Here is a 19,159-nt window from a genome sequence, read left to right as displayed (position 1 = left end):
GAACATTCAGTGCCTTAAATATGAACCGACTATGATATGGTGTGAATCACAAGACACCAAAATTGAAAAACACACCAGCCTACACCTGCTCACTTCATTGTCTTTTTTTAGATCTTATAACAGAAAGCATGCAGTGAGCTGCCTTCGCAACCCCCATGAGTACCTTAAGAAGTGTAAGATGCTGCTGATCACACCCATATGCACAGCTTGCTTTTTTCTCACTAGCCTAAAGGAGCAATCTTACAAAAGGCCATTAGCAAGAACAAAGTCATTGTTAAGTCTTCACTGGTAGATGTAAATGAGAATGGCCGCACGACGTTTGTATATAACGTTCACTCTGGGAAAAGCAGTGATCAACAATAAAAAATAACAGCAATGTGCTGATACTAAAGGCACACAGTATTCACAGCCTCTCCCCATGTGGCAGCCAAGTTCTTCTGCTCCCAGTTACAATCTCCGTATTGGCTCCAGTCTGATGTGTTTGTTTAATTTTTAGTGGACAGAGGTTTTTAAAGAGCATTGCAAACCAGGATTTTACAACAGCAGAAGGACTTGACAGACATTTAAAGTTTAAATATTCATCAGATTGCAGTTTCTGTCACACACTTATTACCTGCTGGCTCAATGACTGTAATTTTCTGCTTGCAAAAGTGGGTTAAAAATGCTGCTGCCAGAGTCCTGACTACAAATGCAATGCCCATCACACACCTCACCTGATTCAAATACACTGCATCACTAAAACATTTGGTACATAATCACTAAAACTATGTCACTGATTTATTTTATATATATATATATATACTGCCCACTCAGAATTAAGCTAATGTAATGCATGTGTGTGTATCGGAGAGAGACAGAAATTTAACTCCCACCTACCTCTATGTCGGAAAAATACTGATCAGTCTTGAGGACTCAGACAGCATTTCTGTAATATATAAAACCATTTTACAGTCCCTACCTTCCAAAGATCCAAGAGTAGAGTGGAAAAAGAATCTCTCACTCAACATCTCAGAAAAGGAGTGGAAAGCAGCAATGCACAGAATTCACTTAAGCTGCATATCCGCAAAGCATAGAATTATTAAACCCAAAATTATATATCGAGCACATCTCTCTCGTTTAAAATTGTCCAAAACGTTTCCAGGGCAAGATCCAACCTGCAAACGCTGCAATCAAGTTCTGGCCTCACTGGGCCACATTGGGCCTGCACTAAATTAACATCATTCTGGACCAAAATCTTTAGAGATAGATAGATAGATAGATAGATAGATAGATAGATAGATAGATAGATAGATGGATAGATGGATAGATGGATAGATGGATAGATGGATAGATGGATAGATAGATAGATAGATAGATAGATAGATAGATAGATAGATAGATAGATAGATAGATAGATAGATGCCTTTCAGACAGCCTCGGTGTCACAATCCCTCCTAACCCACTAATTGCTGTGTTTGGGGTACTTCCAAAGGGGCTTAAGGTGGAGAAGGACAAACAAACTGTAGTTGCCTTTACTACACTATTGGCATGTAGACTTATCTTGCTCAACTGAAAGAATCCTATCTCTCCTATTCTGAGTCAGTGGGTAACTGATGTTATATACTATTTGAAACTGGAAAAAATCAAATACGCACTTAGAGGATCTGTATAAAACTTTTTCAAAACCTAGCAGGATCTAATCAATAACATTTTAGAATAAACATTTAAATTGAGGAAGCAGGTTGTCTCCTGTCTTTTACTCCATATATCTTTATTAATTTATCTATTTATTTATTTTTACTCTGCTGGCCTAGCTCTCTTTCTCAGTGGTGGGGGTTGATTTGTTTTGAACCTTTTTTTTTGTAAAACTTGAGTTATTTGTATGGAATGTTATTTGATTTTAATTAAATCAAGAAAAAAGAAAAGCATGGGACACAGTCAGGCCATTTCTGACAGGTCGTGTTACTAGGTAAGTGCGCCTAATAAACTGGTCGCTTAGTACCCGATTTGACAGGATTACAGGAATTTTCCTTTGCCTAGTAACAGTGATAATATTTCTTACCCATTAAGCTGTATTTGTTTTCCTTTTAAACCACCCTTTGTTGCACTGCACTGTTGGTTGCTTGAGTAAAACATTGTTAATGATGCAAAACAACAAAAGAAAATTAATTGACTCAGGCATCAAAACAAAGGCAACATCAGTGGTTTGACAGGAGTAAACATCCATTAAGTGGAGAAGACTGAGGGTCAAATAAGTATCCCCATGTCAACCACTCTATTCTAAAATCAACCCAGCCATCCATGTTCCAAACCCAATATATTTCTGTGCAGGTTCATGGGAGAGTTGGAGCCTATCCCAGCAGGCATAGTTCGCAAGGCAGGAACAATATCGAGAAAGGGCGCCTGCACTTCTTTGAAACCAGAGGACTCCGAGGAAACCCAGTGAGTCATGGGAGAACAAGCAAGCTCAATGTAGGGGGGACCTGGGATGTGAACTCTGGCCTCCTTACTGAGAGGGAGCAGTTCCACCACTTCATCACCAGGCCATGTTCTACACTAAAATGTTTTGAGAATTGAAAAAAGAAGAAAAAAAGACAAAAGCATTAGATAATCTTGTTTTCAATCATTTTAATTGTATGCCTTTTTTCTGAAAAAATCAAAGTGCTGTAAATGGAAAAGATGTTCTTTGCAGTAAATAAACAACGAGACCAGAAAAGGACGGAAAAACAGAAAATTAGCTTTGAATGGAATGTCACAACCTTTTAAACTTTCTTCAGTTTTTACTAGAAACATTTTCAAAGAGTTTTTAATTTTAATTTTTTTTTTCGTGAAAGCCAAATTAAGTACACCACACTTACCATGAACTAGCGAGTTTCAGGCACATACATACACACATGCATCAATACAAATCTCAAGCCCAAAATGGTCAAATAACGTACAGAGATGCTTAATAGGGCTGTCAGAATGAATGCCTTTATTTGAGTATAATTCAGATTTATTTAAAAAAAAAAGTCTGATTTGAATGGAGAAGCTAATATTCAATTGTCAAAGAACATTTGTTTGTTTTACCCAAAACTAATTTTGGCATTGAGTTACTCCAGATGTACAATGCAAACCTGAAGTATTCTCCAGATCTGTTTTTACACTTTATTTATATGGTCACTTTATTATTTGAATGGTTATCTTATACCCAGACCCATTCACAAGAGTTTTTTTTTTCGATCCCACAAGAGTACTTGGAGTAGTTTTTCTAAATGCTTTTCTGGTGCCCTGAAAGTATAATTTTGCCTCTAAATCTGTTCCTGAAATCCCTGACTATTGTTTAATACTAAGACCTTCTCTTTAAAACAAATGGAAAAAAAAAATCATAATTCTGATTTTCTTTTTATTACAGTATTTTGATATCCCCACTTTAAAGAGCTGACACAATGCATCTTACAATTAGTCTCCCTCTTATGTTTCTACTGGTTGACAGATAGTGCCTAAAACAATAAGGTGCATATAAAATTTTTTAAATATCTGAATATTTATTGAAATTAATTTGCTAAAAGATCACATTAACCATAAAAAAATCCCATGTGTTTGAAACATACTAACAGTATGTCATAGCTACAAGATAAGAAATTGTACAGTTATGATGTACATAATTTAGTTATCCAGTACACTGAAATGACCTAAGCAATATTTAAAGATAAATTTGCCTACAGCAAGACTATTACTCAAATGAATAAGCTGTCTTTTCACAGCACTGATATGTACAAATAGTAATTTGTTTAAAAGTTATCTGAGTTAGCAACAAGACATGAGGTATTTATCAGGGAGTTGAGTTCAAACTAACCGTTTACTGATGTGACAAAATTTAAAGTAGCCATCAAAACATTTTCTTTATCGTTCCCATATGTGGTTTACTGCCCTGTGATATCCTCTAGTCTCAGCAGTCGTTCACTTCTCTTCGACTTGTCTTATCTTATCTGAACAAAATCTTCTGCCCTGTTTCCGGAATCTGGAGTTAATGTAAGTCATTACGGCTAAACTGATTTAGGTTCAGCCACACTGACCTGACTGTTCTCATAAAGCTGGTTTCTTTTGAAAGCATCAAACACAGAAAAAAAAAAGCTGTTGTATGTGGAAGGTGCTTACTTTGGCAGCTTCATGTACTATATCATTCATAACAAAATAAAGGTGCATGTAAAAGTACACTCGCATGACTGGGTTTACTCTTATTGGTGTACCACATGACGTTCACTGCTGTGGGGACCTGAATACCTGGTCTTGTACTATTAAAAACACTACAGTTTAATTACTTTCTTAAAAATCATAAATGCATACTAGAACTTGTACCACAATTTTACAATTGCAGGACTGACTATAGAGTGAATCAGAAATTTTCCATATATATATATATATATATATATATATATATATATATATATATAGTATATATATATATATATATATATATATAGTATATAGATGTATTATAATATTTGTTTCTCAGCAGAAGGCAAAAAAAATCTTACCAAGCAAGGAATAAAGAAATTGTTTCTTGGTATTGTGAATTACATTCTTGCTTTTACTGTAACGTGTCTTGTGATGGAGTAACATAAGGTTTAATATGAGAAAGAAGACATTAAAAGCCTTACCACTCATTGATTTGAACTACATGGAAGCAAAAATGTCTCATTGGTAGTTGAGATGAATTAAAAGTATCAAGTACTTTTAAAACCTTCCATGAGCTGGAACCCTAAGATATAATATACTAGCTGTACTACCTGTCAGGATGAAATCTAATTAATCAATGCAGACATCACAGTTAATATTTGCAGTGCACTATGCATTACATTCATATCTGTTATATGTCATTTGGTATGGGATTAGTAAAAGCAGTGTTAATGTTTGTGATGCACCATCTTTTGAAATGACAGATTCAATGCATTTAATCACTCTAAATATTTTTGATACACTGTCTTGGAATCACTGAGAAATAGCAACTGGACAGACACAAAGACAGACATGTACCCTTTAATTAAGTTGGACTAGCTGTGCTACCAATCTAAGACGTGTTGAAATCCAAGTAATCAATACAGACCTCAGCGTTAACATTTGCAGTGCACCATGCAATGTCATTTGGTATGTAAAAGCAGTGATAATGTATGTGATGCACCATCTGTTAGAATGACAGAATCAATGCATTTTATTACTAAAAATGTTTGAGATGCATCATCTGTTTCAATAACAGAGACATAGTAACAGGACAGATACACAGAAAGATACATATCCTTTTATTATAATGGAGAATGTCATGAAAAATATTTATAATTTATCTGATTTCCTGCATTATCTGCAATTTCCTCTTGGGATAAATAAATTAATGTTAATCTCTGTCTGTCTGTCTATCAATCTACTAATTATCAACAAAAATATTTTATTAGGGGACATCAAAACAACATCTGATTTAAATTTTCTTGTATGTTCATGATATTTAGTTGAACTGTTCCCATACTTTATCTGTTTAACACATTCAACCATAAAATGCAAAATTTTCTTTGAAGGCAAAACTCCATTTTGTTGTTACCTGATAGACCTGCCACGTCTATATGTAATTATTTCATAAGTGATTCATCTGCATCTGCCATACCGAAGCTACCCATCTTGTGCAGTTAATCAGTCCATACTGTCATTGCCTCCTTTTGAGCATTTAGTTCATTGATCTCCTGCACATTCTTAAAATACACACCAAGCTTCAGTAACTATCTGTAGTTAATCCTGAATGTGAATTATATGTTGTGTTTAACAGTTCATATATCATTTTGCTATACAGTCGTAATCCTGTTTGTTCTATACTTGCAATTGTTTATGACTACTCTGAAAGGCAGTATATAAAAATATTATTAAATATGCTTGCCATTATTTTTTAATTTGATGTCAAACTCTAAACACATTTAAAAACAAACTATTTCACCACTGTATCATACACAGAATCCCATTTAAAACACACTGAGACCATTACTCAGCTTTCTACATGCCAGTTAAACCATTCCACTCTGGTAAAAACCACTATGGGATCATCAAGTTTGGCAAATATTCACTGTGAACAAATTGGAATTCTCAAGGCATGTTTTTAACTTTGCTTATTTATGTAATTACGTATTAAGAGTGTCAACTAAGAAAACAAGAACACGGTCTCATTTAATGAAAATAAAAATAAATAAATAGGAAAGATGGCCTTTTGAGTATTTTAGATTGTTGACCTGAATATTTAATAAGATTCTAAAAAACACTTTTATAATAACATCACCCAATAATAATAATAAAAAAAACTTATAATTGCTTTCCATCATACAACTCTCTCCATATATATTTGTGCCTTTAAAACATACTCAAACCCCCTTGGGAATTTTCACATTTTATTGTTATACAACACTGAATCACAATGGTTTTAGTTTGATTGTAATTATTACACATTGTTTGGGGTTATTATTAATTTGTTTTCTGAGGTTTTCACCATTTGGATTTCATTTTTACATCTGAAAGTTACTTATTTATGTATGTGATGCAATCGACATGCCACGTGAGTGCAAGCTTGTTGTCTTTTTGATCTTCAGGTGTTTGACTTTAACCTTGCACTGATAACAATCTCGCTTTGGGGTTGATGAGATAGGGTTTCGCAGACAAACACTTTCTAAGAATTCACATACATTAACAAGAGATGTATTATAGTGAAAATTTTGCTAAATTATGTGGATTAGCAATAAATGAATTAAGAATCCTTTTTTGCATTGGGGATGGGGTTATAATACTAGTATTCTCCCATTACCCTACAGATGGAACTTCTCTATTTTGCACATATCTCCCTTTTCTTATGGTGCACTATTAATGTTTTTCAATTGATTTGTTGGATGTTCTATCATTGGTTGAATTTTCACAAAATGCATCATCCAATTTTTCGCTAAAAAGCTCACCTTCTGAAGGCCAATATGGTTTCAAACCAGTGATTTTAAGGTGGAGTGAATTAACTTACCCTAACCCTTTCTGATTTTTTGGCATTACTGCCCATTTCTAGGACCCAGTTGTCACAGGGTAATGTCACGGAAACATTCCATACTGATAAGCAGCATCAACCTCACCCCCCTTTTTGGGCTGGACAAATTGTGGCTTTTGAATCATAACATTATGCTTACAATGCCCTTCCTGGAAACAAGATTGCAAATTCATTGGACCTTTTACCATCCTCTGAAAAGCTGCTCTGGTCACCACTCATTTAGGAACACATTCCATATTTAATGTTTCTCAGCTTACACAGTTTAAAACTTGCAGGTTCTCTGCTTCGTCTATTCCTTCTCCTCCAGTGCATGGTCAAGGGCCATCAAGAATTCAAGGTCCACAAGATTCTAGACTTTAGCAAATGTGGCTCTAGAATGGATTACTTGTTAGACTAGCAAGGTTACGGACCTGATAGGCATTCCTGTGTTTTCAGTTGTAATGTCCTAAATTTTTTAACATGTTCCATGACTAATTTCCAACAAAACCTGATTGGTGCACTCAAGAGTACATGGTACAGTTTTGGTGTCTCTTTTGGGGTTATTGTTCATTTCGCTATTTGTTTTCTGAGGCTTTTAACCATTTGGGGTTTTAATTTTACATTTAGAAATCATTTATTTATGCAACACTAACCAGGACTGCCACATTTCTACCTTCACTAGACTTCCGGAATAACTATGGCCACAATTCCAGTCATAAACATCCCTTATTTGGATAACAAAAACAACTTAGGGATAGTTAGATTCTTCTTATGTAGGCTAAGTGCTATGTTTATTTAAGATTTCTGAATTACTTTTTACCTTTTAACTTCCAATTTTTGGATTGTCCTTGTGGTTTGGTTGCCTGTGCTCTCCTGGTTTTTGATTTTAGCCTGGCACTCACTACGATTTCTGGTTTATGTTTACATCTCTCAGCCTTTTTGTCTTTTCACAATAACATGCCTAGATACACTGTCTCATTACATTGCCTTTTTTGACACTAATTACTTCTTTTTATGTAATTCATGTAATTTATAATTAATTTACATAATTTTGCAGAGATATTTTTTCTCTTTGACATTAAAGAGTCTTTTTCTGTTGACCAGTGTCAAAAAAGTATACGTGTGTGTATATTTGTATCTAGCTATGGTTGTTTTGTTTCAGATACTTTTAAACCATGTGTAAAGTGACCAGCTTCAAACAAGACTTCAGAAAAAATAATGTTTATTTTTCAAAGCACACTATTCCCATGTAAGCTGTGTACAGTGTTCTCATAAAAATTAAGACCCCTCATTGGAATAATGTTTCTATCTCTATGGATTATTTTAGTTTATTTTCAATTTTCATTTCTTTATTTGTCAATCAGACAGCAAATATAAAGACACAGCAAAAAGTTCCTCTTCTTCATCTTCTCCCATTTTCATGTGTAATTGATGTGTTTGACCAACTTTCTCCATACAGCTCGGTCCTCCTTCCCAGTCAGACCCTATTCCTTCTTTTACTTTAGCCATATACCTTCACTTTGGCCTCCCTCGTTTTCTCTTCCCCAGTACTTCCATTTCCATCACCCACATGTTCCTTGTCTCTACTCACCTCATGTCCATACCACCTCGGCTTATTCTTCTGGCCTTTCTTAGATTTCTCTCCCACTTTTGTTGTACCTCTGATTGTCTCATTTCTTATCCTGCCTTTTTTTTTTTTTGTAACTCCACACATCTAACTCAACATTCTTATTTCTGCCACATCCAACTTCTTTTCCAGTGCTCCCTTCACTGTCCACGTCTCAGCTCCATAAATCAATGCTGGTCTTACCAGTGTCCAAAAAGTCTTTTATTTATATCTAGCTGAAAATAAATGAATGCCAAAATATATTGTACAGTATGATACTTCTTTAATCCCATTTGATAATATCCATACAATTAAAAAATATATTAATGATCTGATTTAATGAATACATTCTATGTTCAGAAAAAAAAGAAATTCAAATCAAAATAAGTACTGAAAACTGCTGTTTTAATTTTAACTTATACCTGATGTAATATATCTGTATAAATATTGATGTCTGAATCAGCGCACATGATGTTTTACACTTAAGTCATTTGTGACAAAAACTGGCTGCCTGTGATATTACTTCATCGCCATTTACAGAATCATAGTGTGCTTGGGCATGACTGTAGACTAAAGAAATAGAGATACAGTCAGTGTACCAAAAATGAGAATGATAATTTAGAATAATTTCATTAATTCTTACAAAATATAAGAATAAAATGAATTGTTTAAAATAAATATTGAGTTGTATATGACAACAGACAAAGATAAAAAACCCTTCAACTAAAGTTATATGTAGGATGACAAAACACAAATTTGTCAAGAGTATTTCAACTGCAGTACGCTTGACGAGGAGCAACAGGCTTCCCCCCCCCCCTCACTAAAGGGCATGTCGTCTGTGAAACTGAAAAGTGGAAAAATGAAGCAAGAAATTAAAACTAATAAATCTCAACTTACTACTGTTATAAAACTGAAGTAAAAGTAAATAATGAAAGGAAGGAAGTCTCTTAAACATTTATTACATTCCAAAGCACAACGAATTTTGGGTTTATTGCAAGAGTCGTTTGTGATGTTATACAGTGGCACGGCAATATGCAGTATAATAAAGGGCTTTAAAAGGAAAGCTAACACCTGCACACTGAAAAGGCAAACCAAACGGCAGAGTCGCTTAAAGAGCACCTTGATGCCAGTAAAATAGCTGACAACAGAACAAGCCATCCACTGTCTCCCACTGCTGAGCAACACATGCAACTAAATAGTTAGTGAAAATATGAATATATAAGATCAATACATACTGTACTGATAATAAGATCAACACACAATGTACTTGCAATTTTACAATAGGGAAAAAAATAACACACATGCACACACACATATATATATATATATATATGGAAGAGAAGATCTGTGATACGGTTTGCATATTTGCGGCTGGAGATCCACAAAGGGAGAAAAAATGAATCACGTATCATAAAGTAGTTTTTATTCCTAAGCTTACAAGAATCAAAGGCAATATATAGCAACACATTAAGTGTTGGTAGGGGAGGTGACCAAGTCAGTATGATCAAGAGGGGGTGTGTGTTTGGGGGGGGGGGGATTTGTATAGTTTATTTATTTTGTACATGTTCTTCTTAAGTTAGCATATGCTGGAATTATGTCCAAGTGTCTGTTGATGGCGTTTTCATTTGATAGCCAAAACTCGGCCAACTCTCTGGCACTTTTAGTACTTGCCTTAAATTTTACTTTATATTCAATATTATATTCAAATAATAAGGGAGGGGCAAATTAAGAAAGATGCCAAGGAGCAAGCAAAGTAAAAAAAATCCAACTGCCCCACTGGGTAATTATGCCAGCTAAAATGAACATAGCTATATCATGAACGTGTTGTCAAAATTTCAAAAATTTGGTGTGCGTTATGCTGGTATCTTTAAAAATGATTAAAGGCGTAGCAAGAAATCTATAAAGAGGCTAAACTGATTGCATGGGTTATGGAGGAAGACTTGGCCATTGTCTCTGTGAAAAACTGTGGTGGAGTGATGAATACTTTTTCTCCAGAAAATCGGTTTTGCTAGCTAGACCTATGCCATTTCAACCGCTGTCAGAGATTGTGAGGTATCACAATATTCAGATGTGTGATGGAAATTCTGTGATGCTGCAGGGGTTGACTGGACGTAAAGCCTTCACTGTGTAATATGCTTTTACAGACGTGCAGGCACACAAGATCAAAACAATCACTGGATGAAGTTTACTGACTGCACCTTAACAAACTAATCCAACCCGTTCTGCAATATCCATCGGTGTCAGAAGACAGACAGTCAAATCTAGAGTAAACTATGGAGTCATGAAGTTGAAGCAGAACACATAGTCTTTAGGAAGCACCTGGAGGAGATATTGAGACAGCTTTGCCATTAGACAAGCTTGATGCACTGAATGGTCTCCTCTTGTTTGTCAAATTTGTTATGTTCTATCATGAACTGCCTATGTGATGTTAACCTCGACTTCTAAGATCCAAAGCAATGCTGCCCTCTTACACCTTGATACAGACAATATGCATTTATCAAGACAAACTACAGTGCAAAGTGCAGTGGTGCTGTTTCACCTCCAGTGACAAGACTGATTTCTGCCTGAGACAAAGTGAAGGGAGACTTCAGAAGAACGTTGAGATAAGTTCTCTTACAGGGATCACTTTTGAAAAGCACATGTTATCAATACCTGGTGCCACATTGTGGAGAGCTTTTGCATGTGACAACAAATTCCAGTTGTTTACCACCAGTGTCTGAAAAAACCCCATGTTGATTAGAGCATCCCGTTGTGTTAGAACATTGAAGCCTTACATTGCTACAGTCGAGTAGAGACAATTTAAGTGCTGAAGCACTTACCATGTACAAATAGCCTATCCCTCTGTGACATCACTCACAACAGAATTCCAAACTGCCTCTTGAAGCAACATCAGCAAAACAACTAAGCATCCTAAGCTTCCACAAATGGGATTAAAACACCAGGCAGCTGCACACAAGCCTAAGATTACTATACGCAAAGCCAAGCGTCGGCTGGAGTATTGTAAAGTGCACCACCATTGGATTCTGGAGAAATGGAAATGTGTTCTCTGGAATGAGGAATTAACCACTGTAACAAATGAATCTGGGTTTAGCAGATGCCAGGAGAATGCTACCTCCTGGAATGCATAGTGCCTACTGTAGAGTTTGGTGGAAGAGCAATAGTGGTGTGGAGCAGCTGATTTTCAGGGTTTTAAAATGGGATGTCCAACAAGCTCATATGAATTTGATAGTTAGGTCATATACAAATGAATGATTTGATTATGAGCTGGTGATTTTGAAATCAGTGCAAGTCTGAGAATTTAGCACTTCCAATCCATGATTCTGTTCATTGACACTTGAAAATTATTTCGTTTGATTTCTGCAGGAATATTATTAAACAATGCCTAAATGTAATCATTATAACTGTTCTTCTCCTTCCGAAGTAAAGTACACACTGTACTGCTTGAATGTGTCCCTTTTTTATTTTATTTATTTATTTTTAACTTAGATGAGTTTTTAAAAAAAAAAAAAAAAAAAAAGGGCAGCTTGACCCCTCACATGTTTTGTTGGAACATCATTAGTGTACAAAGTAAGGTCCCTGATGGGACAAAGGCTTTACTGGATTTCTTTGAGATGCATTGTTATGAGATTTGCAGGGATTTCAACATTAACGTATAACAGCATACACAGACATGAGAGATTACATGAACAATTATAAGACAAGAATCTCCATTATATTGTTCTCATATAAAAACAAAGAAAAGCAGTAAAAAGCGTCTTTGTGTGTGTGTGCGTGTGTTAAAAAGAGGAAGCCTGGCATTTCGGAAAAAGCTGGAAAGGTCCCTAGAGAACTTGCTCCACAAATGTCAGTCTCACTTTTATGTGAGACTAGCAAGAACCAGGGCGGTAGTGGACACTCGATCAGGCAAACAATTATATGAAAGGTACTTCAAACAGGGAGAAGGCAGGTAAAGAAACATCTAATTTTAAGGAACATTTAAAATGCTTGTACAAGAATTACATGAACAGCGTCACCTTTTGACAGACCATAAAAGACAGGCTTGAATCAAAAAATAAAAAAGACGGGGGGTAAGTAATGCAGCGCTTTCACTCCTATTCAGTCAGTCATATATTTAAAGTCAATTCCACATTTCCACGTTGTACTTCAAAGGGACTTCTTTATTCTTTTATTACAGCAAGTAGTGCAAGCAGTATGAACACATTTTGTTTTATCAGAAACAGATAAGCAGGGTGGGGGGGGGGGGGAGTTCTGGTTAAGGATAAAAAAAAAAAACAAAAAAGACTGCAATTGAATAAAAATTAAGATTTTTGTTTTCTAATTTTTGTCTGCTTTACTCTGTTTAGATCAAAGTATATCGATGGTGGCACCGGCCCCTGAACGCTTACCACCTCCATCGTTTCTTTGATCTGATAATTAAGAGCCTCCTCTAGTAGCAGGTGGCACTCATACGGCACAAACAGAATGCGTCTCTGTAGTCAAATAAAACCATTTAGCCAATAATACATTCCCATTATTTACAAAAATGAATCAAGCGAGCTTTAAATGTAGTTGCACAAAAACCCAGGCAAATACAAAAGTACACAGAACAACAAAACAAACAATTTGGAAAGAAGAAGGAAGAAAAAAAACAACAGCAGTAATGGATTTTAAAACAGGGAGCTGTTACTCTGAATTACAGGCCACCCCCTCCACATCCCCGCAGCAAAATGGAACTGAATAGTAGAACAAAATGGTCAAAATGTTGGCAAAATTGAAGAGCACTTTGTCCATTATCTTTTAAAAGGACATGTTCTCCTCTCTTGTTTTTTTTTATCAAAACCAAAATACATGAAAGCAAAAAAGAAAGTTCAAAACAAATGCAGTTAGTTGATTTCAGATTGAATGCGGATGACATGGACAAACAGAAATAGGTACTAACCACATCATTAGGGAGACTTTGAAGATCATCAAATGGAGTTTCTAGTGTGTTGGTGTCCACGTTCAGAATGACCACATCTTCCAAAGCCATGCTTTTCACTTTCTGCAACAAGAGAAGTACCAAAATGACATAAAATAAACTACAAATGCACAACTTCCTTTTTGACAGAGATCTGCCCGTCTGTTGTGTAAATGATGTTCTGGACTGAAATAAAAGTCTATCTTTTCAGATTAGTCTTTATAAAGTACAGGTAAACGTCAATTATGCTCTAGATTGATGAAGCCCCTATAAATCTGTGCTCTGACAACTTCACTCTGATGTTAGTCAGATTTCTTTGGTTCAGATTGCTGGTGTCAGCCAGGGCCAGACTGTCAAATATTCACACAGCTGACTATAATTATACTTTCAGTTGGGTTGGGCTCAAGAGAGGGAAATTTCATTTTTAATATCTGAAAATTCTACACTGGATTGACTTGTTACAAAACACATAAAAGCAGCAAAACAAAACTTTGCAATAATTTCTCTCTGACTCTCCTCCACATCCTGTTGTAAGAGAATCCATAGACAGATCTGAACAAATTTACTGGGGCAAAAACATAAAAAGTGTTGAAAATTAGATGGCAGCTGAGAGTCAGGTTGCTTGACAAGACGTTCAAAATTTCCTGTTCATAAACAAGTGTGTTAAGAGAAAAAAACATACATTTTACAAATGAACATTCAGTCTCTGTGTATTGCACTCAATTTCCAAATACCTGAGCAGTCTGAACATCTCATTCAGTTTGCTCTTCAGAGCCAAAAGGTCAAACACTTAACCACAAGGCACAGTGGTTTATTTTGAACTGCAGTAAGCTTCTGTATAAAGTACTTCATTTCTTCCTGGTTTCAACTTGGAATACACATTATTCATAACATTCGTAATATTCGTTTTTCTGAGTTATGTGCCAATGTAGTTCTGGTGAAAACTGTGGTTTCAGTTTGGTTATTAGGTTAGGTTTATTCTCCATACTCTCTCTAATCTTGAATACATTTCAATTTTTAGTATGCCTTTCAAAACATGTTCTGGTTATATGGTTATCATGTAGCACCTGGGTGTTTTGTATTTCAATAAAAAATGATCAGAAAAGCTTTAAACAATAAACTTTTGTTTTATGACCTAAATTTCACATAAGCTCTGCTGTCCATAACTACATACAGTTTAACTCAATTGCACAACTTAAACCAGAAGTGAAAAGGCTGAACTCCAAGAATAGCTCCACTGTCAAATAAAAGACCACATATAAGGTTGATCCATTTTAATAAAGGACAATACACAGGTCACATTGTTATTGTTCAGCATAAATTCAAGGTTTTTCCTCATGGGTGAACAAGCCTTAGGCAATGGTTCAAAACATAACTGAAAATAAAAGCATTGGCTTAGCACAACTCTAGAAGTTCAATCTGAATGACAGTTTAAATTAAATGTTTTGTTTGGGCCAAGAATGCCAAATGGCTACATCTGATCATTTCTACCATTTCAGGATAAATATATATACATATATATGCATTTATATATATGTGTGTGAGTGTGTATGTGTGTGTTGTGGCTACTTGGGGAAGAGTGTCTTACAACAGCAAACACAAATACAAGAATCCATGAATGATATATAGTCTATATATATATACATATATAAAAATACACACACAAAAAAGAAAGCATTAATAAATAAGTAACACGAGGGAACAGCAAACTTCCCAGGGCCTAGCTAAGCAGTAGTAACCCCTAGCTACTCTGCCACATATTTTCCCTGTTAACCTTCCAGTACTTTGGCCCTCCTTCCTTCTTCTGACCAGCTGAGCTCTTGTAGCCAGCGGCCTCCCAACTCTAAAAACTCTTTGATCAAAGAGAAGCCATTTCCTTTTACACTGTGCCCCAACAACCTTCTGGGTGCCCTGCCTTAAGCACTACCACGGTCCAGCTCACATCACCAGTCTCTGGTGTTGAATGAGTTCCCTAGCAGCATGTTAAGATTCTTGCAAGTTATCCTCCCTACACAAGTGTAAAGGAGAGGGGCAGATTGGTTGTCCTCAACAGTACGCTTGTGAGGCTAAAACACATCACCCCCTGGCAGTCTAGGGAACCTCAAACCTTGCAACAGGACTTAAATTATGACCTACAGGGTATTGACTAACCTCCAGCTAATATGGTAGCATCCTCTGATGGTCAGTAACTGCTAATCAGATGTACAATATACACATATTTATTGAAGGTACCAAGGTGAATGGGCTGGCAACCCCACCAGAATGAAAGGTGGTTCCTTACTAAGATGGGATGTCATAAAGGAAGGATCTGGATGCACAGTCATCCCGGCTGGGTTGGTTGCAGGTACCATTTCTGGAAGTAAAGATATAATGGAAGGACAGTGAAAGAAGGTCTCTTAGAGACATGTAGTCCACCAGTATGCCCAATGGCAGCATTCCTCAGGGTGAGTTCCCATTTGCAAACCTGCAGAGGACCTTGGGAATTATAGTCCTGAAACATCCCTGTGGGGAGAGGACTCACACACTTTCAAGAGGTTCTGCCGGACCAGAAAGTGCTTCCAGGGTGTAATTGTGCGGCATAAAACAGTCACTCGATCTCATCCATGCGAACTGAAGTCAGGAGGTAGAGGACAAGGCTTTCGTGGAAGAGAGTAGAGGAAAATCATTATTGGAATTGTGTTTGTAAATACTTGTTTTGGAGTTAGAACCTGCAAAAGGAATTTCTGTGTAATAAAATTCACTTTATTTGAACCAATGACTGTGTAAGAGGACTTGTGTCTGGAGTGTGATCATTTTGGTCAGTACGTAATATGTGTGTGTATATACTATATATATATATACACAAACACAAAAATAAAGATATATAGATATATAGACATATACACAGGCATACATGTACCATTTTAAGAAAAATATTTGTCAATCACCATGCAAACAAAATGAACATTAAAGCAAGCTTCATATTCAGATAACCACACTCTCGATTAATATTCGACCAGGTCTGATTTAGCTCCAGGCTATCCAGATCTTTTTTAATGACAAACACTGTTTAGCCCTTGGCTATCACTGATTTGCTTGCCCAAGGTATATAATTTTCTTTCATTAGTATAACCCCAGAAACAGCCAAGTTATTCAATGGAGTTTATGTGGATGCAATGTAACTAAAATACACATATAATGTAACTAAATGCATGTACTTTGTACATTGCTATAGAGATCTCTCTCAGAAGCTGTTAAGTGTTTGATAACTGATATGCACTGAGAAAACAGCAGTACATGTGGCAGAGGCCCACTTTACATACTTTCTCAGTCTGCTTAGATTGTGGATTTTAATTTCTTATATAAAGGATTTTCCACTAATATCCAGAAAAATATATTTGCTATGATAACTAGCTTAGTAAATAGCCTACTGTTAATGTGCCATGCAATATATGAGTGTCCTCTTCCTGTCTTGAGCTTGATGTTGTCGGGATTGCTTTCACCTACCTACTAATCAGAATTGGGAAAATTTGGTCATCAATGGATGAATAGGTGGATCTTCAATAAATGAGTGGAAGTAAACTTAAATTTTTAATCTGGTAAATGTGATCATTTTACACTGAGAAAAAAGCCCTGATTAAAAAAAAATACACACACAACGCCATATACAAAATTTTCTTTTACACTGAAATCACAATATGAGGTTAATATGCATGTCCAAGAGATATCTTAAATAGCTTGCTGGTGATTATGTCATGTGTCTCACCTCTGTTTGAGATAAGAAGGCAACAGTTCAGTTTTCCATAACAAAATGCTGTTAATTGGTGACGTAAACAGTAAGAAGGGATCTCAAAATGGGAAGCCATTACCTTCATTAAAAAAAAAGTCCTAGTTTGTGGGGACTTGGGAAATGGCTAGATGACCGTCCATCAATCACCATTAAAAGCTATTTTTCCAGAATGAAAATACAGTATAGCTTTGAAAGAAAATAAGCTGCTTTTGTAATGCTCCAGCAGACCCCCGTGACCCTGTGTTCAGATTCAGTGGGTTGGAAAATGGATGGATGGATACTCTAGTTCCACACACTAATGAAGAAGGACATCACAAAATAAGACAACATCTTCCATTCATAGAACTATAGAAATGACTTGATCAAATGTACAACTGCAAGAAAAAGTGTATGGTCCTATTTGAATAACCTGACTTTCTGTATTGTCATAAAATGTGATTTGATGTTCATCTAAGTCAGAAATATAAACAAACACAATATCCTTAAACTAATAACACACCCTTGATTATAATCTTTCATGTCTTTATCGAACAAACCCACCAAACATTCACAATGTGCTGTAGACAAATAAAGTAAAACCTTACACTGGCTGTTACAGACTCAAATCAAATGTAAGTTTTTACTCTATAATAGTAATAATAAGAGCAGATTCACTACTCAAAATGGTAAATCTAGGAAGTGCCTGGACTTGAACCAACAACTTCTTGATTATGAGTTAGCAGTTCTTACCACTGCACCACCCAAGTGGTCGTGTCAGCATCGTACCCTATCCCGATTTCTTTTTCTTCTGTTATATTCTTGAATAAAAGCGCACTTGTTTTGTATTACTTGTACCTTTTGTGAAAGTGTTTATTTGATATTTGGACTTCAGTCATCACACATTATACATTTCATGTCAAAATTTTGTCATTAGTACTCTAAAATGAAAAGTTTCTGTTTTAGCTATATGTTTAACATTTCTTGCCTCGCATTTCCTGTCATCCAATATTTGCACAGATCATTGCAGACACGGAACACACATGAAATGCGTGTGTTTCAAATAACAATATATTATTTACTCTCTACAACTGCAGGTGACTCTCACCCAGATAAAAAGACTCGAGCTGAGCAGTGGCGGTGGGGGGGATGGGATAGAAGGCTGCTGGCTGCTTGTGCTGATCAACAAAACAAAAGACACTATTGGAGAGGTGTGATGGAATTTAAGGTGACCCGGGATTATAAGTTTTTTCGTAGGCTTCAGGGAATCTAGTGTTAATAGCTGGTCAAACCTCCTTTAGCAGCAATAACCTCAAACAAGCATTTCAGATAGCTACAGATCAAAATTCAACAACATTTTCGAAGAATTCTGGACCGTACTTCTTTACATAACTGCTTCAGCTAAGCCTTATTCTTAGAATTTCTGATATGAATTGTTATCTTGAGCTCATTTCACAGACTCTCTATCAGAACAAGGTCTTAGCTCTGACTGGGCCATTACAAAAGGCGGATTTTCTTTATCTGAAGTCATTCTGTACTAGAATAACTTCGATGTTGAGGGTCATTATCCTGCTGCATCAACAATGTGAACCTTAATAATTTCATGGAGGATGCTATAAGCCACATTTTTTCCTTCAGTAGCATGCATTAAATCATGAGCTTTAAATTAAGATCAAGGTTCTGGACCCTGTGATTCAAGCGTAATCTCATAATAGACAGACTCAATTCTTATCATTTTATATATGTATAGATTCCATCATCCAATTCTCTTCTACTTGTTTTTTTTCACAATATACACATTAGAAACCAGCTATAAATACTATTTTTAAAATGTCTACTACATACATTACTGTTTAAGTTTATCCGAATTGT

General features: G+C 35.8%; 1 protein-coding gene across 6 annotated transcripts in view; it reads right to left on the bottom strand.

Annotated features, from left to right (window-relative positions):
• dennd1a (DENN/MADD domain containing 1A) overlaps positions 1–19,159 on the bottom strand; it is a 1,314,459-nt gene that overhangs the window by 480,104 nt on the left and 815,196 nt on the right. For all 6 annotated transcript variants that reach the window (XM_051931936.1, XM_051931935.1, XM_028809158.2 and 3 more), the window contains exon 12: positions 13,525–13,626. In XM_051931936.1, coding sequence (XP_051787896.1) covers positions 13,525–13,626 — 102 coding nt within the window. The remainder of the gene's footprint in view (positions 1–13,524; positions 13,627–19,159) is intronic.

Source organism: Erpetoichthys calabaricus, chromosome 9 (genome assembly GCF_900747795.2).
Source record: "Erpetoichthys calabaricus chromosome 9, fErpCal1.3, whole genome shotgun sequence".
Taxonomy (NCBI): domain Eukaryota; kingdom Metazoa; phylum Chordata; class Cladistia; order Polypteriformes; family Polypteridae; genus Erpetoichthys; species Erpetoichthys calabaricus.
Note: the sequence above shows the minus strand (reverse complement) of the source record. Positions and strands in the feature narration are given on the sequence as shown.